Below are 19,950 nucleotides of genomic sequence, written 5' to 3'. Positions count from 1 at the left end.
TTTGTGCCTCTCATTTTTTTTGCCCAAGTGCAATACTTTACATTTCTCCCTGTTAAAATTCATCTTGTTTGTTTTGGCCCAGTTCTCTAATCTGTCAAGGTCGTTTTGAAGTGTGATCCTGTCCTCTGGGGTGTTAGCCACCCCTCCCAGTTTGGTGTCATCTGCAAATTTGATCAGGATGCCCTTGAGTCCATCATCCAAGTCGTTGATAAAGATGTTGAATAAGACCGGGCCCAAGACAGAACCCTGTGGCACCCCACTAGTCACTCTTCTCCAGGATGAAGAGGAACCATTGATGAGCACCCTTTGGGTTCGGTCAGTCAGCCAGTTACAAATCCACTGAATGGTAGCATAGTCAGACCGCATTTTACCAGCTTCTTTACAAGAATATCATGGGGCACCTTGTCAAATGCCTTGCTGAAATCAAGGTAGACTACATCCACTGTGTTCCCTTCATCTACCAGGCTTGTAATTCTGTCAAAAAACGAGATCAGGTTAGTCTGACATGACTTATTTTTCAGAAATCCATGCTGACTATTGGTGACCACAGCATTCCTTTCTAGGTGCTCACAGACTGTTTGCTTAATGATCTGCTCCAGAATCTTCCCTGGTATTGATGTCAGACTGACTGGGCGGTAATTATTTGGGTCCTCTCTTTTCCCCTTTTTGAAAATAGGGACAACATTTGCCCTCCTCCAGTCTGCGGGGACTTCGCCTGTTCTCCAGGAATTCTCAAAGATGACTGCCAGTGGTTCTGAAATCACATCTGCCAGTTCTTTTGGAGACTCTCCCACGAGAGAAAGGCCTCTCAGCAGAGTGTAAATCTTAAGCACAGGAAATAAGCGTTAGGCTGATCTCCCCCTTTAGTTTTCCTGTTTATCAAAGAAACAGGCTACAGACTGAGAAATAAGTTTAAAACATATAGTTTAATCCAGCATTTGTGCGGCAACAGCAGTAAAAAGTAATGCAGGTAGAATACTTGACTTTGCAGCAAAAAGAAAGCGAGTAGAAGAGGAACTACTTCTTCCCTCCCAGGAGAGGAGGGGAAGTGACATCACACAGAGCCTTCTCTACCAATTATGTTTCTATTGTCTGAGCCAGCCTATCAGCAATTCAGCTCTATGGTCTTAACCCCTTCAGCTGCTAACTAGCAAGAATATGCCTTGTGAGATTGGATGGCGCGTCTTCCACGCAGGCAGCCTAAAGGTCCTGCCCCCCCCCCAACCAAAATGTGTCTTTGCAGGAGGTGGCTGAGCAGATGGGGCTGGACACCCAGACGACCTCCTCCCTCTGGAAGGACAAGGCGGCCGTGGAGATGAATGTGGCCATTTTGCACAGTTTCCAGGTGATGGATTTGGGGGGGAGACAAGGGAGTGAGGCGCAGGTGGGGAGGGGAGGAGTAGGAAGAGAGCTTGCTGGGAATTCACCCCCCACCAGCCCCCTTCCTGGGTAAGAGCATAGGACTAGATGACTCTTGGGGTCTCTTGCAGCTCTATAAATTCTGTGATTTAATGATTCTGCGATGAGCTTCCTGGGATCCCCGCAAGTTCTGGTGCCGGGGGAGAAAACCTTTCCTCTCTCCACTTTCTTCATGACAGGCATCCTTTTACAAGCATCTACTTTGTCGCCTATTTCTTCCTTTTTCTCTATACAAAAATATCCCAAACGCTGCCCCCTTAGAGGATTTTCTCCAGAGACGGAGGATTCCCTGGGCTTTGGGCCTTTTTGGGGGGGAGAGGGCGGACCTTCCTGAGAGTGGCGGCTGCCTCTTGAACTAGTGTGGATTGAGCTCCCCCCTGGGGTGGGTCCCCAGGTCCCCACAGCCAGGAGGTGGAGAAACACGGAGGAAGGAAGCCGCCTTCAGCTACTCTTCCCTCCCGGGCGCCAGGCAGTGGGGGTGCAGAATGGGAGCGTTGGAAGGGGACCCCCAAGGGCCATCTAGTCCAACCCCTGCAATGCAGGAATCGTAACCCGCCCCCCGCAGCCCTACCAGGAGATGCTGGTGCTGCCCCCACCAGGGACTGGACCCGGGACCCTTTCTCGTGAGGCTTCTGGGTGACAGGGGGCTGGGGTAGGGCTTCCCCGCCTTGCCCTGACCTTGCCTCTTCCTGCAGCTGGCCAAGGTGACCATCGTGGACCACCACGCCATCGCCGACTCCTTCATGAAGCACCTGGAGAACGAGCAGCGCCTGCGCGGGGGCTGCCCCTCCGACTGGGTCTGGCTGGTGCCCCCCATCTCTGGCAGCCTCTCCCCCGTCTTCCACCAAGAGCTGGTCAACTACCAGCTCTCTCCTCTCTTCCGGTACCAGGTGAGACCCCCCTCACCCCCCCCGGGGCTCCAGAAGAGGCTGCCCAGTGGGGAGGTGCTGCCTGCCCTCTGCGTGGCAAAGGGGTGCAGAGAGGAGGTGTTTGTGCCCAGGAGCGCCTCCTACAGGCATCTCCATGATGTCATGGGCACAGAAATGCCAGCTCACCTCTCCCCCCCCCCCCACATTTAACCAGGATCCTTGCCCTTTTTAGGGGGGAGATCTGTTGTTGGTAACCATTAATGTCTAACTGAACCATCCGTTTTGCAATATATACATTTTTGCATAAAGTTCTTTAGCATTTCATTTTAGTTTTTATGTAAAATAGAGAGAATATTTATAACAACAGTTAGAAATTGAAAGATGGAAAACAAAATGATAAAGGAGAATAGCAAGGTCCAAGTAAAGGATGTCAGCGTGATCCAAATATCGAGTCGAGTTCCAGATTCGCCAGGCTGGCGACAAGGTTGCCTTTATATGCCCTAAAAGGAATGCCAAATCCTATAAAATCAAGAAAAAAAATCACAATAGATGCTAGGAGAGGATATATTTATTAGATATATCCTTCCTTCCCTTTGCAACTTAAAAGGAACGTTATTGTGGGTTTTCTGTACAGACACACAAATAGATATAGATGCGCTAAGCCCACAACTCATGCACATTTTACTTGTTCACATTCAACTTTGTGCACGTGGCAAAATAAAACAAAACGGGGGCCAGGCTTCCAGGAAAAAATACTTTGGCAATTCTGCCTGCCGTTGCACCCGATGTGTTTTCACCAAATGCAATTTTGGCTTTAGACACAATCCCCAGAACAGAAGCTGCGTAAGTTGCGCGCATACTGTACGTATAGGAAGGCATTATATATAGAAAGAATGCAAGGCTGTTGTCACCCTGCAGTTTGCTTGGCTGCCACTGGGGGCGCTGCTAGCTGCAGTGTTACAATGGACTCCTGAGAGCTGCTTTGCGAAATAACCTTTTTTTCTGGGGTGGGGGGAGGCGTTTCAAGGCTTGTGACCCCGTCCCGCTTCCTCATTCCCATGCTGTTCCCACAGAGCGACCCCTGGAAAACCTACATCCCCAAAGGCACCACTGTCACCCGAAAGAAGACCTTCAAGGAGATTGCCAAGTAGGTCCTTGCGGGGGAAGGAATTGGGTCGCATCTTGGAGAGGGGGGGTACAGGGAGTGGGTCATTCCATCAGCACAAAGGGCTCTCAGCCGTGCCAAGGAATAAGAATGGTAGAGTGGCAAGGGAGCCCCAAGGGTCATCTAGCCCAACCCCCTGCAATGTGGGAAGCACTGTTTCTTGAGAGCTCTGAGGCAGGACTAGGGTGGGGGTGGGCGGCAGCTTGGGGGGGGCACACAATTCCAAGCCCTCCTCTGAAGAAACAGGGGCAGGAACTTGCTTCTAGCACCTCCTCAGAAATCTTCCTGGATGCTTTGAATGCTCAGAGCATGAGCAGAGTGCAGCATGGCTCTGGAAGAGGCCATCCCTGGCCCAGGTGCCTTTGGACATGCTCAGGGGCCAGATACCTCTCAGCAGCAGCGACTGGGCCCTCCGACGAATAGCGCAAATAAGTACAAGCCAGGAGGGCGATGAGCCATTGAGGGCTGTGGCTCAGGGGGCAGGACATCTGCTTGGCATGCAGAAGGTCCCAGGTTTGATCCCTGCTGGCATCTCCAGGTCACTGGGAAATACTCCCCTGCTCAAATCCTGGAGAGCCTCTGCTGTCAGTCACTGCAGGCAGACTGGTCTTGTATTTTCATACCGTGAACCCCCTGAGATCTGGGGATGAAGCCTGGGACACAAATTTAATAGAATACTCCAATCAATTAATAGTGTGTTCTGCTTGGCTCTGCATCCCCAACGGCCTGTCCAGGCTTGGGCAGAGTTGGCCCTGGGGAAGGTGCCCCTGCCTGGGGAAAGTGGGCTGGGCTGAGTCCTCCTGTCCTGCTCTCCCCCCCCCTCCTGCAGAGCGGTCAAGATCTCAGCCAAGTTGATGGGCCACGTGATGGCCAAGCGGGTCAAGGCCACGATCCTGTACGCCTCCGAGACGGGGAAGTCGCAGGCCTACGCCCTGAAGCTGAAGCAGCTCTTCAAGGGCTCCTTTGCCCCCCAGGTGGGCCCAGGTGGGGGTCAGCAGTTGGGGTGGGTGCTCACTGCCCCTTTCCCTCCTGATGCCCACAGAGCACATGAAGCGAGGCGATGCTCCCTCCCCCAAGGTGGCAAGGAGTTCCCCAGGCGAAGTGTGCCAGCAGTGGCGCGTTTCTTGCCCCGTGTTTGGCAAGGCTCATGGTGGAACTGGAGGGTGTGTCTTGTGTTTGTGTGGTGTGAGGCACGTCCGGCTCTCTGCTCTTTCCATTGAAGGCAATAATTCACTTTGGGTGGGGGGGGGTCAAGGTCAACCTTAAGAACCTAAGAAGAGTCTTGCTGGATCAGGCAGTGGCCCCCCTGGTGCAGCCTCCTGGTCTCAGTGGCCAGATACCCCGAGAACCTAGGAATCGAGACAGACTGCCTCTGGTGCTGGAGGTTTCACCCTGGAGGGTCCAGAAGAAGAGAAGAGCCCGGCCAAAGGGTCCCCACCTGGTGCAGCATCCTGTTCTCCCAGGGGCCCCAAAGTGAACCCCCCAAGCAGGATCAAGCCCTGGAGCAGGACTTTGGGAATATGACTCAACATTTGGTGCCCCCAGCTGAAGATTTCTTATTTCCGCAGTAATTCCTCCTGGTACAGTTTCTTTTTATGGAACTTCCCAGTGGGGGCCTGTACAAATATAGATTGATTTATGTTATGTACTGAAGTTCTCACTTCAGCAGGGGGATACTGTAGATAGTTATGCAAATGAAGGATCGAAAGTGACACTCAGTGATTCGGCTCAGAGGGTGGCCGCATCTGGCTGTGCTCTGATGTCCATCGATCCCACCTTCCTCGCCAGTGTTAAGTTGTGGGTGAACATATCAGACGACACAGCGATTCTTCAAACAGCTCTTGTTTATTCACAGGCCAGGGCAGAACTGAACTGAAGAGCTCAGTCAGCCTGCTTATATAGAGCTCCAGAACAACGTAACTGTAGCAACTTTCTAAAACTATCCAATCACTGAACGTCACTTTCGATCCTTCATTTGCAACCAGCTAAAGATTTCTTATTTCCACAGTAATTCCTCCTGGTACAGTTTCTTTTTATGGAACTTCCCAGTGGGTACCTGTACAAATATAGATTGATTTCTTATTTATTCTTATTATTTCATGCCCCTCTGCTCAGTGCTCTGTGTGCAGCAGCCCCCCCCCCCCCCAATCCGGCCCTGTTCCCAGCAATTGGCTCCAGATGCAGCAGGCAGAGCAGAGCCCTCCTGGCTCCAGGTCTCCAGCGAGCTCACAAGCTGCCCCTTGGGGGGCAACAGAGGGTGGAAGCATTTGAGGGCCCCCCTCACCCTCCTGACCCCCCCGGCGCTTCCCGGCAGGTGGTCTGCATGGACGAATACGACGTCGTTTCCCTGGAGCACGAGACCCTCGTCCTGGTGGTGACCAGCACCTTTGGCAACGGAGACCCCCCCGAGAATGGCGAGGTGACGCTGGCTTCTCCCCCTTTCCCCCGAGACTCCCAAGTGGGGCTGAGAGTCCAAAGCTCTTCCCTGGGGGGGGGCACCCTCCCTCCACCTGGCACCCCTGGCATGTACTGGAACCCAAATCCAGATCCGTTGGGTGGTGGGTTGGGCTGTCACCTATCAGGGATTCTCTCACTGCAATTCCTGCATGGGGGGGGGGGGGTGCTGAAAGTGTGAACGATCACCAGACTTCGAAAAGCTGGTGTCTCCGGATAAAATGCCTTTGTTCTGTTGAATAAATAAAACTAAGTGGTTTTAATTGGATTTTGAATAGACGTGCAATTAATTGTGCCTCTTCTGAATTTTATCATGCTGTTCTGCAAAGCGCTGCTCTGATTAAGTCTTTTTTGTAGGGCGGGGGGGGGGGGCGCACTGGGGATTTGCTGAGGACCTGGGATAGCTCCATCTGTGGAGCCGCAGACTCTTCATCTCAGGGTCACGCGTTTGAGTCCCCCATTGAGGCAAAAGACTCCTGCATTGCAGGGGTTGGACTGGATGACCTTCAGGGTCCCTTCCAACTCTAGGGGTGGGTGGTGGCCTCCCAAACATTGGGGTCCCACTCAGTGCTGGGCTGACTTAGGTCTGGTCTGCTCCCCCTGAAGTGATTTGACATTAAAGGCATGTATACAAAAGCAATTTCAAATGCAGAACATACAGGCTGAGATAAAAATCTCCATTTAGAATCATAGATTTGGCCGGGATCCCCAAAGGTCCTCTAGTCCAACGCGCTGTGATGCAGGAAGCAGAGCTTGAAAAATCCCTGATCGATGGGCACTCAGCCTCTGCTGAACCCCCCCCCCCCCCCGTGAGATTTTGAAAAGGCAGTGGAAATGGTGCCTTCATGGCCCTCTTCAGGCCTGGAGCTGATGGACGCCCTTCTCAGTGGGTTGTGGGAGGGGGGAATTGGGTTTGTGGTTGTTTTTACTACACCGTTTGTGGTCATTTATGGTGTGAACTGCCCTGGGAGCTATACAAATGTAGTAGTAGTAGTAGTAGTAGTAGTAGTAGTAGTAGTAGTAGTAGCAGCAGCAACAACAACGACAATAATAGATGAGCTGGCCCTTCTCAGATTGGCTCTCTCATGAGCAGAGACTGGAATTTGTGGCACAATTATTGTACTTCTGAACATCTGCTCAACTGTTCTCCTTTTCACCACCGTCGCACCTCCCCTATCTGAGCAGAATTGAGCCCTGGCCTTGAGACCTTCGAGTTTGGGCGGTATATCAATTCAGTCAATGATAAAGACCATCTGCTTGGATTGGGTCCTCACTTGCTTGCCTCCCTGCCTCTCTCTCTCCCCCCGCAGAGATTTGCCCGCGCCTTGATGGAGATGTCCTGCCCTTACCTTGCAGACTCCGAGCCTGAACTACAAAAGTAAGTCCTACCCAGAGGAAGCTCCGCTTTCCTCCTTTGCCTCTTCCTCTCCTGCGGATCCAGACCCTCCTCCCCACAACCTCGCTCTGCCTGTTTCCTCTCTTGCAGTTTATTTAGAGGAAGCAACTTGGGGGCGGTTGTGACTTTGCAGGCGCACTCCGAGTCTCGGAGGTTACAGTGGCAGGTTGGCAAAGGGTGCCTCTGCCCGTCTTGTGGATCTGCCAGGATTTGGCTGCCCTCTCCGCCCGGCAAGAGAGTCGAAGGGTCTTCCAGACTTTCAGGCTTTGCTCCCAGCCTGTGGGTGTCTCTTTCCTTTAAGCTGAAAGCTGCTGGTTTGACCTCCCTCCTCCCCACCCACGACCTCAACTGGGTCTCTTTCTGCCTGGAGGAAAGGGCACCCCTTCCTTTGATGCCTGCCCTCATTAGTGTCATAATCTACGGAGCTAATTAACTTTGCTGCCCACGGGGGAAGCGGCTCTGATTGGCGCCTGGACCCGGGTACGGGATGAGGCCGGTGCATCAAGCTGCCAGGGAACATCGCAGATGAAAGGCACTTTGGCCTCACCCTGCCCCCCCCCCAAACACAGAGCTGGTCCCAGGTCCTGACTTGCCACCAGCTGAAAGCACCTCTTGGCCCCACGGAAGGGCTGGGACCCCCCAAGCCAGAGTGATCTCTCTCCCTGGATGCATAAGAAGAGCCTGCAGGATCAGGCCAGGGGAGGCCCATCTAGTCCACCATCCTCTTCTCCCGGTGATGAGGAGGCAAGAATGACACCTCTCAGTTTTGACGCCTCCCTGGAAAGAAAAGGAGAGCAGTGCTTAGGGGGCCCATTGTCTTGCCCAATGCAAGGTGGCTCTTTTAAAATTAGATTCAGAAGCAATACAAACACAAGTGAGAAGATTGAAGATTTTATTCTAAACAGCAAGCATTATCTACATTACCAAGCAACACGTTGATCTGCCCCTGGGAAGCCCCTGAGAAGCGGCAAAGTGACCTTCAGGCAGTCTCCAGTTCTCTGCACGACCCTCTGGCCATGAGTTCACGCACAAGCTTCTCAGAACTATGCCCCCAAACCATCTGATTTATAGATAGCTAACTGGTTAGCCTCCGTGCCTTGCCCGACTAGCTGGTGCAGATTATTCTTTAGCTATCCCCCTCTTCCAATACTGCACATTCCTCCAAACAGTGTCTAACACTCTGCATCATCACTTCCTTCCAGCAAATTCAAGGCTGTTCTCAGCCACCAAAGAGCAGAACAAGAGATAGAGAGGGGAAGGAAACAGAGGCAGGAAGAGATGACCGTGCTAGATCACTATTTCCTCAAAGTACAGTGGACCCTCTGGATACGGATTTAATTTGTTCTGGGGGTCCGTGTGCACCCCGAAAAATCCGTAACCAGAGGTGCCACTTATGTGCACGTGAGCTGCGTGCAGAGTGCTTTGCGCATGTACAAGCAGCGAAACCCAGAAAAATACTTCTGGGTTTGCTGCTTTCGCAGCCCAAAAATTATCTCAGAGAGATCCACTGTACAAATATATTCCGGAAAAGATTGCCCATACACCCATCTAGTCAGAGAATCATCGGATGGTCCACTCGATGTCCCCAAAGGAAACCTGCGAGCAGGACCCGAGTGCGAGAGCAGCCCCTCTCCTCCCAGGGTTTCCAGCAACTGGGCTTCAGAATTGGAGGCAGACCAGGTGGGGGCTGGGGGGGGCAGCTGGTGGTGGAGCTTGCTGCCCCTTCTCCTCTCTCTCCCTGCAGGAGCTACAAGATGCGCTTCAACAGCATCTCTCAATCCGACGCGTCAGTAGCTGCGTGGAAGACCAAGAGGAGGGCGTCCAGCAACACAGACAGCGCAGGCGCCCTGGGGACCCTCCGGTAAGGTGCCCAGGAAGGAGGGAGTGTCGGATCCTGCTTCCTCGAAGAGCAGAGCCCTGCAGGCAGGGATCCTGCTTCTGGGGCAGGACGCACAGAGGAAGGGAGCTTCTACGGAGGCCCTTAGGGTGCAGCAGCCATGCCTTGCCCAAGCCCCCACCGGCCATCTCCCTGCACCTTCACCGGGGCAGCAGCCCAGCAATGGCACAAATGCCCAGCTGGGCAACAGAACCTCCTTGTTGGTGGGAGCCATTGCAAAGGCCAGGCTCTTCCTTGGCAAAACCTGCATTTTCCTCCTCCTTGGCAGAAGCCAAGCCATCTTCTCCCCCCCCCCCCCGCCCACCTTGTCCCTCCCCAGCCCTTGAGGTGCAGATGTACCAAATGCCTCTGACCCTCTAGCCAGGCTGGCCAGAAGCCCCCTCCTTCCCTTGCCCTCTGAGCTGAAGCCCAGCCCCACTTCTCAGGGCAGCGCCTGGCCTTGGGCGACATTTTGCGCTGAAATGCCGGGAAGCTGAGTGACAAAAGGACTTCGCAGCCGCAGGAGGGCTGGTGCTGAGCTGAGCACAGGGAAATCGATATTGTCGTGACCGGCTTTTAATGGGCCGAGTTCAGGAGGTCCAGACCAATCTTTAATTCAATACGGGCCATATTAAAATTTAACAGTTGTTTTGTTTTATTGGACTATTCTTTCCCCTAAGCTCTTGGGACAGAGCAAGTTTATTGGCTGTTCCTTAGTGGGAAGAGGAGCCAGATTAATGAAAATTGGAAAGAAAAAGGCCGTGTGGGTTTTGTAACTGAGCGAGATTGGGCCAAAAGGCTGCCAGGGGAGCCCAGCCCATTCGGAAGAACTTTCTTGCAGTAAAAGCTGCTGGGTGGTGGGATGGGCTCCCTTGGAAGGCAGAGGGCTGTCCTTCACTGGAGAAGATTCTTAAGCAGAGATTGATCTTGAACTGTGGTTCCTGCATTGCAGGGGCTGGACTAGATGAGCCTTGGGGGTCCCTTCCACCTCTACCTTCTAGGATTCTGGGACTTGCTTAGCAGAGTCCGGCTGAGCTGCAGACTCCTTCTGGCTGGCCTTGGAGGTGCCCAGCTGGCAAAGGGCCTCTTGACTCCTGAGGGAGGGGGCAGAGCCTGGCCCCCACCCCGCCCCCCTCTCACCCTGCCTGTCTCCTCCCCCTCCTTTCCAGGTTTGCCGTCTTTGGGCTGGGCTCCCGCGCCTACCTGCACTTCTGTGCCTTTGCCCATGCTGTGGACACGCGCCTGGAGGAGCTGGGGGGCGAGCGGATCCTGCCCATGGGCGAGGGGGACGAGCTCTGCGGCCAGGAGGAGTCCTTCCGCACCTGGGCCATGGACGTCTTCAAGGTGGCCGCCCTGCAAGGGGGGTGTTGTGTGTATTGGGGGGGGGCGCTTTGGGAGTCAAGATCAACAATTGATCTGCAAGGTAGAGGGGTGTGTGTGTGTGAGAGAGAGAGAGAGAGAGAGAGAGAGAGAGAGAGAGAGAGAGAGCTTGACATATGAAATAGGAGGTTCCCAAGCAAGACAGGAAGCAGATTTTCCTCCTCTGGAGTAAGCTTCTTGAGGCTCCAAAGGAGTCATTTATTTATTTATTTCAAAACTTTGAAACAAAATATAATTTATTATTTATACCCCACCCATCTGGCTGGGTTTCCCCAGCCACTCTGTGCAGCTTCCAAGAAAATATTAAAAGCACAATAAAACATCAAACATTAAAAGCTTCCCTAAACAGGGCTGCCTTCAGATGTCTTCTAAAAGTCAGATAGTTGTTTGTTTCCTTAACATCTGGAGGGAGGGCGTTCCATAGGCAGGGTGCCACTACCGAGAAGGCCCTCTGCCTGGTTCCCTGTAACCTCACTTCTCACACTAAAATATAAAGCACTAAAAGAGATTAAAATCAGCATCTGGAAAGGTTAGTCTAAACAAGACCATATTTAAATAAATTCCTTGGCTGGTCAGTGCAGCCCAAGAGCAGCAAGATTGTCGTGATCATTTAACAGGCCAGCTTTATTCTTTGGGTCTCCAGCCGGCTGCCCTTCCATGTTGCCCCACAGACAAATCCGGGAGGTGGGGGCTCTGGGGGCTCCTTGCCAAGACGGCTGAGCTCTGTCTCTCCAGTCGGAGGCAGCAGGGCTTCTGAAGGGCAGTTGCTGGAAAGCACAGGAGGGCAGAGTTGCTCTTGGGTTCGAATCCTGCTTGCAGGTTTCCCACCTGTTTGGCCACTGAGGGAAGAGGGGGCTGGACCAGGTGGGCCATGGGCCTGATCCAGCCCCCCCAGGGATGTTCTCATGTCCTGCGCCACAATCCCTTTTTGCTGTGGGTGTGGATGGACAGGGAGGGAGGAGGGTGCCTCTTTGGGGATTGCTGGAAAGCACTGACCTTTTGGATATATTGAGTTGCTAGAGATGCCCCCTCCCCCTTTTGCAAGCCCCTCCCCTCTCAGATCCTCCTTGGAGGGGCTGGTGCAGGTTGAATGGATGCTGAGCTTTGCTGGTCTGGAGTGTGGGGTGCTGGTGCCACCTGGTGGTCAGCTGGGGAATGGCACCGCTTGCTTGCTCAGGGGTCTCCCTTGGCAGGGGGGGGAAGCCCCTGTCCCTCCATGTTGAGCAGAGGGAGAAGGTGCCCCATCCCTGCCAGCCCCACAGCAATGTTCCTCTTCCCCACCTTCCCAAGTGGGCAGCTGTGTCCTGCATCCCTTGGGGTCCCTCCCAGCCCCACATCCTGCACCCACCCAAGAGTCCCCAGAGAGCGAGTCCTCCCTCCCTCCTGACCCTCGTCTCCCCACAGGCCGCCTGTGACACTTTCTGCGTGGACTCCCAGGTGGTTGGCACAGAGGTCTTCAACAGCCCTTGTCACTGGAAGCGCAGTCGCTTCCGCCTGGCGGTTCACCCGGCGGCCCTGGACCTGCTGCCAGGTACGTGTCGGGCGGTGGATCATGGCCTTCTGCTGCGCCCAGCGGATGCCCTCCTGCTGGTGCTCTGCCCAGGGACCAGCCCTGCCCTCGCTTACCCCAAAGATTGTGCATCTTCCCCTCCACTGACCCTTGTGGAAGCAGAATGCTGGGTCTGCAAGGATCTGTGCCTGAGACATATCTGCACCTCGTAGGTCACCCCTTAGTGTAAAAAAAAAAAAAAACTCAGCAGGAAAGTGGCAGAAAAGGGGGCACGAGTGTGGCATGTGGGAGGTTTTTGACCAGCAACGCAGTTTTCCCAGCAGATCTAATTTTGGGGGGCATCTTGCTAACCAGAGTGTGATGAGATGACTTGCACATCCCCATCAAAGCTGTGAAGCCTTGTATGCAAGCAGAACGCCCTGGCGGGGGGCATCAGAAGAGCTTAGCTGGGGAGGGGGCTCTTCTCCAAGGCAATTGCCTTGAAGCAAAGGCCTGGCTTTTCTTCCACACCCCAGAGGAGCCCCCTTACCTTGGGCTCTGCCACCCTCCCCCAATGCCAGGGGGGACATTGATAATATGCCAGCCTAAGTGAGGACAAAGCTTGGCGCCACTTGCGAAATGTTTCTTATTTTCACAATAATTGCTTCTGGTACAGTAGCTTTCTCATGGATCTCCTCATTGGGTACCCATATAAATTAAAGTGGTGGTTGTTGCTATTATTATTATTTTGCACTCCCTTGGCTCAACACCCTGTGGTGCTGCCTGTGCCCCCACCCCAAGAGTCCTGAGGGCCCCTCCAGTCAGTGCTTAATGCCTCCAAGGAGAGGTGTGGGGCTGACAGGAGCCACAAGCCCAGAAACCCCCTGAGGAGGTGGGACAAGTTGTTCCATCACGTGGGGCAGGCTGGCACATCCTCAGAGGCCCCACTTTCAGGTTTCTTTGCATGGGCTCCCACATTTTACTTCCTTGTCCCCCACGGAGACCTTTCTCACTGCTCCACTGCCAAATTTGGAAAAGCAAAGCTTGAAACATCTCCCTGCCTCCACCTCGAACCTTTGGCTTTCTCCCCCTTCAGGCCTGACCCTAGTCCACAAGCGCAATGTCGTTCCGTCCCACATCCTCTCCGTCAAGAACCTGCAGAGCCCAGAATCCAGGTGAGAGTCAAACCAGGACGGTTGGCGCTCATCCCAATTCGGCGGGCGCTTCTCCCTCTTGCAGCCCCCAGCCAAGGGGGCCTGATTTCCGCCAGAATTTGGGGTTGGGGGTTCCTGGCTGCCTTGTGCATAGGCCACTGCCTTCCTGCCGCACACCGCCCCCCCCAGGGGCTGACCGCTCTTCTCCTTTCCCCCATTGCAGCCGCTCCACCATCCTGGTGCAGCTGCAGACAGGGGACCAGCCAGAGCTGTCCTACCAGCCGGGGGACCACGTGGGCATCTTCCCCGCCAACAACGCGGAGCTGGTGGATGCCATCCTGCAGCGAGTGGAGGACCCGCCCCCTGCCAACGAGGCCGTCACCGTGGAAACCTTGGAGGCGGGAGAGAGTGAGTGGCCACCTGTGCCAAGACGGGCCTGGCCGATGCCGAATGGGGAAGCCCTCCAGGCCAGGCCCAGCCGTGGGGTGGGCGTTGTGGGGCAAAGAAGGGCCCAGACCAGGGTGCTGCCTTTCCAGTGGAGGACAGAGGTGCCTGGCGTGCTCTGGTCCATGGGGTCACGAAGAGTCGGACACGACTAAACAACAACAACAACTTTTTATACTGCAGTTGCTCTGCTTTATTTCTGACTATGTTTTCACTGAGTTTACACACACACACACACACACACACACACACACACGGAAGATTGAGAATTAAATCTGTCAATTAAGATTTAAACCTCCTGTTCCACATGTGTGGGAGAAATACGAGAGTAAACAGGCTGTGAAGCCCTTTTGGCAAAGAAAAAACACTTAGGTGCTTTGCAGTTTACTGGAAGCTAGGAATTAGTCAAATACACCTTTTTGTCCCTGTTTATTTGTGGTCTGCTGACCTTTCCCCTCTTTGTCCCCATTGCTAAAAGCGAAGCACACATTTTTGTAAGATAAACGAAAAGGTTTACTTACATTTCAACGCAGGCAGCAAATGCATCCCACGCCTCTGCCCACCTTCCAGCTTGTCAGTGTCCTTCTTAAACTGTGGGGCCCAGAGCTGGACACGGGACCCCAGGCTGGCCACTGTGGACTAGTTGGGCCCTTGGCCTGATCCTGCAGGCTCTCCTTATGGTTTTTAGAAGTGCCTAGATGAGCCACCAGTAAGGACTGATACTTTGTCAATGCTGCAGCTCCTCTTTGCAGACAAATGCTTGGGTGGCTGCAGTGAGCAAAGTGGATCGATCTCCTTGAGGGGTCCTGCGGGAGGATTGCTGGTTCATCCCCCTCCCCCTCCTGGCACAAACCTTTCTCTGCTGTTGGATGCCCACCTGTCCTGGATATTTTCTCTGTGATTCCTGCCTTGCAGGGGGTTTGCCTAGATGACCTTTGGGGGTCCCTTCCAACTCAACCATTCTCCCATCCGGTGGTGGTGAAGCCTGACTAAAAGCCTTTTGAGCTGCTTGGCAGCTGGAAATTCCTGCAGCTGCTGAGTCTCCCCCTCCTGCTTCTCCTCCTCAGGCCCAAAGCGCTTGTGGGTCCCCAGCCCCCGCCTGCCCCCCTGCACGCTGCGCCAGGCGCTCACCTTCTTCCTGGACCTCACGACGCCCCCCAGCGCCCAACTGCTCCAGATCCTGTCCACACTGGCAGAAGACCCAGCCGAGAGGGAGAAGCTGAAGCGGCTGGGAGAGGTAGGGGCTGGGGGAGAGCGGGTAGAAATAGATATTCTTCCCTCCCATCACAGGGCCTTGAAGCTGGGGGGCGGGGGCGAGTTGTGCGTTATGGACCCCTTTATCTCTAACACACACACAGAGCCCCCCCCCTGCTTAGCTCGCCTCCTGTGTCTCAGATGCGCCAGCCTGCGGAACTCCCTCCCACCTGAGATTAGACACCCTCCCCATGACTAAGACTTTCTTGTTCCTGCGGGTGTCTTAATCTACCGTATTTTTCACTCTATAAGACGCACCAGACGACAAGACGCACCTAGTTTTATGAAAGGAGGAAAACAAGAAAAAAAATATTCTGAATCTCAGAAGCCAGAACAGCAAGAGGGACCTGGCTTCTGGGATAGCCGCGCAAAGCCTCTTCAGGGCAGCAGGATGAAGGCTCCCCCTGCCCTCAAGAGGCTTCGCACAGCGAAGGAAGGAAGGCTCCCCCAAGAGCTGCGCTCCCTTTAAAGAGCACGCGGAGTGTGTGTGCTGCTCTAGGGGGCTTTTCCCCGAGGAGAAAAGCCCCCAAGAGCCGCACACATGCTTCACGCGGCTCTTTAAAGGGAGTGCTGAGCAGAGCCTCCCGCCTGCATTCACTCTATAAGATGCAAAAAGTTTCCCCTTACTTTTTAGGAGGGGAAAAGTGTGTCTTATAGAGCGAAAAATACGGTATTTCATTTCCACCCCACCTATTCCTACAAGGAGCTCAAGGGGGCAGACGGGGCTGTTCTCCCCATCCTCACTTCCTCCCCACCGCAACCCTGAGAGGGAGGCAGAGGCTGGCCTAAGGTCACCCAGGGAGCTTCACGGCTGAGCGGGGCGGGGGTGGGATTTGAACCTGGTCTCTCCCAGGCCTGACACTCTAACCACTAAGCGCCACTGCCTCTCCCTGCCCTCCTTGGGCTTGGGGCGGGGCTCCTCCTTTTCCACCTGTTCTCTTGCCCCCGCAGGACTCCCTCCTGTACGAGGAGTGGAAGTGGTTCCGCTGCCCCACCCTGGAGGAGGTGCTGGAGGAGTTCCCCTCGGTGCCGCTGCCGCCCTCGCTGCTCCTCACCCAGCTGCCCCTCCTCAAGCCACGCTACTACTCCCTCAGCTCAGCGCCCAGCGCCCACCCGGGGCAGATGCACCTCACCGTGGCCGTCCTCAACTACCACAGCCAGAGTGAGTTTCTTGGGGGGGGGTTGGGCTAGATGGCCCTTGGGGTCCCTTCCAACTTTACAATCTTGTGATTCTAAGGGGACAGTCGGTCGCAGGGGTGACCTTGGCCGCCTGGGGAGGGGGAAGGCAGTCTCATTGGGGAGGGGGAGAAGAACCTCCCAGGCCGCCTCTCATTTTGCTCCCCGCTCTCCCCCGCTCTGCTCCACAGACGGCAAGGGCCCCCTTCACTTCGGCGTCTGTTCCACGTGGCTGTCAAAGCTGGCGCCTGGCGAGATGGTGCCGGTTTTCGTCCGAGGGTAAGGGGTCTGGGGGGGGGGTTGGGCTTGGACCTTGAAGGAGCAGCTCTAGCCAAAGGTTCCCTCTGGCCTTAGCAAGGCGTCCCAGAGGAAGGGAGCCAAACTCCCCACCTGCTTTCCCAGAGAAAGAGCCACACGCGGTTGAGCCGCCAGAAAAGAATGTCTCTCCTGCTCTCGTGGACGTCCCACAAAGCTCATGTTGGAAGGAAGCACTTCTTCACATGTTACACCCACAACACAGTGTTGGACTGTGGAACTCCCTCCCCCAACCTTTCTCCTCCTCCTCCTCCTCCATGAATTTTTCCAATCCTCTACCTGCCCGCGAACTGTCTCTCCAGAGTGGTGCATGCTCTGGTTATCTCCCGCTTGGACTACTGCAATGCACTCTACGTGGGGCTACCTTTGAAGGTGACCCGGAAACTACAACTAATCCAGAATGCGGCAGCCAGACTGGTGACTGGGAGCGGCTGCTGAGACCACATAACACATAACACTGGTCTTGAAAGGCCTACACTGGCTCCCAGTACGTTTCCGAGCACAAGTCAGTGTTGGTGCTGACCTGGAAAGCCCTAAATGGCCTCCGTCCAGTATATCTGAAGGAGCGTCTCCACCTCCATCATTCTGCCTGGACACTGAGGTCCAGCGTCGAGGGCCTTCTGGCGGTTCCCTTGCTGCGAGAAGCCAAGTTACAGGCAGAGGGTCTTCTCGGTAGTGGCACCCGCCCCATGGAATGCCCTCCCACCAGATGTCAAAGAGAAAAATAACCACCAAACTTTTAGAAGACATCTGAAAGCAGCCCTGTTTAGGGAAGCTTTTAATGTTTAATAGGTTATTGTATTTTAGTGTTAGGTTGGAAGCCGCCGAGTGGCTGGGGAAACCCAGCCAGATGGGTGGGGTATAAATAATAAATTATTATTATTATTATTATTATTATTATTATTATTATTATTATTGCCACCCAGGTGGGTGGTTGTTGCTGCCTCCTGTGGCAGGGAGTTCCGCAGTCTGTGTTGCATGAAAAAGCCCTTCCTTTTTGCCTGGGCTGAATCTTGCAGTGTTCAGCTTCCGGGCTCCCCTCCTGTCACCCGCCAGGCAAGTGACTCTTGGTGTCTCTGCCCCACACAGCGCCCCCAACTTCCAGCTGCCCCAGGACCCCGCAGCCCCCTGCATCCTGGTGGGGCCTGGCACTGGCATCGCCCCCTTCCGGAGCTTCTGGCAGCAGCGGCTGCACGGCCTGGAGGCCGAAGGTGGGTCAGGCGGGCCGGGGAGGCTTTGGGCTGGGGGCGGCCGGCCTTTGCCTCTCCCAGCCCTGACCCCCTCCTGCCCCACACAGGGCTCCCCCCGGGCGAGATGACGCTGGTCTTTGGCTGCCGCAGCTCCCGCTACGACCACATCTACAAGGAGGAGGTGCAGGAGGCGCAGCAGAAAGGGGTCCTCAGCCGCGTCCTCACCTGCTTCTCCCGCGACCCAGATTACCCCAAGGTAAGAATATGGGAATTGGGGGGGGGGGAGCCTCCTGGTCCAGCAGCCTCTTCTCACACTGCAAGAGCAGCCCTGTCCTCCTGGGAGAGGCCTCCTCAACCTCAGCCCTCCAGATGTTTCTGGCCTACAACTCCCATGATCCCTAGCTAGCAGGACCAGCGGTCAGGGATGATGGGAACTGTAGTCTCAAAACATCTGTCCTGGGGCTTCAGAAACATGGCTGCCTCTCCTCTTTCAGAGGCATCCCTGCTTCCTGTGGAGGGAAGGACTTCCCTTTACCTGCCCTGAATCTTCCAACCTGCAGCTTCACTGGAGGTCTACTAGTTTTAGCATAAGAGATGGAGAAAAAACCCCTTCTGCTTTCTCCAGGCTCTGCATAATTTTATAGCCTCTCTCCTGTGGGAGGGAGTTCCACAGTTCAACTCCTCCTCCTCCGCCCTCCAGTCTGTTCTGGGCCAGGAGGGCCAAGGAGGCCTCCACAAAACAAGGCTGGCGGCCAACGGGGACCCCTTCCGATCTGCTTTAAGGGCAAGAAAGGAGATTCCTGCAAAACACGAGGAAGACCTTTCTGGCAGTCAGAGCTGTTGGACAGAGGAACGGTTTCCCTCGGGAGATTTTTAAGCAGAGGTTGGAGGGCCACCTGTTGGGGATTCTTGAGCTGTGATCCCTGCCTTGCCAGGGGCGGGACCGCTAGATGATCCCTTGGGATCCCTTCCAACTCTACAGTTCTATCATTCTCAGGCTGTTCTGTGTCAGGAAGGCTCAGGGCAGCCTTTGTAAAACCAGGCTGGCCAAGGAGGCCACTGCAGTTCCAGCGCTGCCCCCCCCCCCCCCGTGAGCAGAGGAAATAATAAAATGGGGGGCTCCGGGTGGGCAGATGGCAGCCACCCCTATCCAGCCTTTCCAGGCAGACATGGGGGTGGGGGTGGGGGGGGGGACAGAAGGTGATTCATGCCTGTGCTTTGGCAGCCCTGATCCCAATCCCCAAGGAGCAGCCGCAATTCCTCAGCAAAGAGGGAGTGGCGCTCTGCTTATGCTCAGAGGAGCACTATTACGAGGGACGGGCCTGGTTTTCGCTCTTCCTGCAGACATACGTTCAGGACCTGCTGCGCCTGGAGCTGGCCAGCTACGTCCACGAGGTCCTTTGCCAGAGGGGGGGCCACATGTACGTCTGTGGGGACGTCACCATGGCAACGGGGGTCCTGCAGACCGTCCAACAGATCCTGGCCAAGGAGGGCGGCATGACGCTGGCAGAGGCCGGGGACAAGATCAGCGAACTTCAGGTGAGGGAGGAAGGGAAGCAGCCCCCCAGTCAGACCCCAGTGCTGGAGGCAAAGCGCAGGCCGGCAGCCCTCAGATGCCCAGGGCAGGGTCTTACGGGGGGTGGCCCCCTTGGGTCACAGCAAATGCATCAGCACCACCAAATTGTGGGGCACCTTGAAACAGTCGGCAGCTGCCCTCCTTCCCTGCAGCGCTGGGGGCTGGACCAATGACCATTGGGGGTCCCGTCCAATGAAGTGCCCGGGGGGGGGTGTGCGTCTGCATGTGTAGCATCTGACGCTGCCTCTTTCTCTCCCAGGACCAGAACCGCTACCACGAGGACATCTTTGGCCTGACCTTCCGCACGCAAGAGGTGGCCTCGCTCATCCGCAGCCAGTCCATCTCCCAGCAGAAGCGCCAGTCCTTGCTCAGCCTCAGCCCGTCCCTCTGAGACCCTCCCAGCGCCAGATCTTGCCATTAGAAGCCTTTCCCCCCTGCGCACTCCTTTCTCCAAAGAGGGGAGGGTCTTAGAAGAGCAGCTCTCCCCTCTGATGGGGAATGCAGAGCCCAGCCAGCCTGGCCAGGAGCCCCCCAACAGCCTCTCCTCCTCCTCCTCCTCCTCCTCCAGGAATTGGTCCTTTTCCAAGGGCATCCCTGCCTCCAGGGAGTTCCGCCGTCAAGTCCTTCCATTTATCGCTCCTGAATCTTCTGCCTTTCGGCCAGTTTTTAAAACAGAGCGCCAAGAGCATTTTTTGAACTGCGAGGGATGTAGGATGGCAGAAGCAGACAAGGTATCCAAACTCCTGTGCCCAGGACAGCCTGAAAGCCAGGCTCTTTCTTCCTAAAATAATTG

The 19,950-nt window shown here is 55.0% G+C and overlaps 1 protein-coding gene across 2 annotated transcripts in view; it reads left to right on the top strand.

Annotated features, from left to right (window-relative positions):
• NOS3 (nitric oxide synthase 3) overlaps nt 1–19,768 on the top strand; it is a 33,903-nt gene extending 14,135 nt beyond the window's left edge. For both annotated transcript variants that reach the window (XM_028751420.2, XM_028751419.2), the window contains exons 10-27: nt 1,244–1,345; nt 2,115–2,309; nt 3,362–3,435; nt 4,283–4,427; nt 5,768–5,872; nt 7,218–7,285; nt 9,048–9,164; nt 10,349–10,523; nt 11,964–12,090; nt 13,145–13,223; nt 13,426–13,610; nt 14,714–14,883; nt 15,852–16,062; nt 16,268–16,355; nt 17,481–17,602; nt 17,689–17,837; nt 18,926–19,120; nt 19,417–19,768. In XM_028751420.2, coding sequence (XP_028607253.2) covers nt 1,244–1,345; nt 2,115–2,309; nt 3,362–3,435; nt 4,283–4,427; nt 5,768–5,872; nt 7,218–7,285; nt 9,048–9,164; nt 10,349–10,523; nt 11,964–12,090; nt 13,145–13,223; nt 13,426–13,610; nt 14,714–14,883; nt 15,852–16,062; nt 16,268–16,355; nt 17,481–17,602; nt 17,689–17,837; nt 18,926–19,120; nt 19,417–19,548 — 2,439 coding nt within the window. In that variant the 3' untranslated portion in view covers nt 19,549–19,768. The remainder of the gene's footprint in view (nt 1–1,243; nt 1,346–2,114; nt 2,310–3,361; nt 3,436–4,282; nt 4,428–5,767; nt 5,873–7,217; nt 7,286–9,047; nt 9,165–10,348; nt 10,524–11,963; nt 12,091–13,144; nt 13,224–13,425; nt 13,611–14,713; nt 14,884–15,851; nt 16,063–16,267; nt 16,356–17,480; nt 17,603–17,688; nt 17,838–18,925; nt 19,121–19,416) is intronic.
• Nucleotides 19,769–19,950: the final 182 nt, after the last annotated feature.

Source organism: Podarcis muralis, chromosome 12, assembly GCF_964188315.1.
Source record: "Podarcis muralis chromosome 12, rPodMur119.hap1.1, whole genome shotgun sequence".
NCBI classification, from domain to species: domain Eukaryota; kingdom Metazoa; phylum Chordata; class Lepidosauria; order Squamata; family Lacertidae; genus Podarcis; species Podarcis muralis.
Note: the sequence above shows the minus strand (reverse complement) of the source record. Positions and strands in the feature narration are given on the sequence as shown.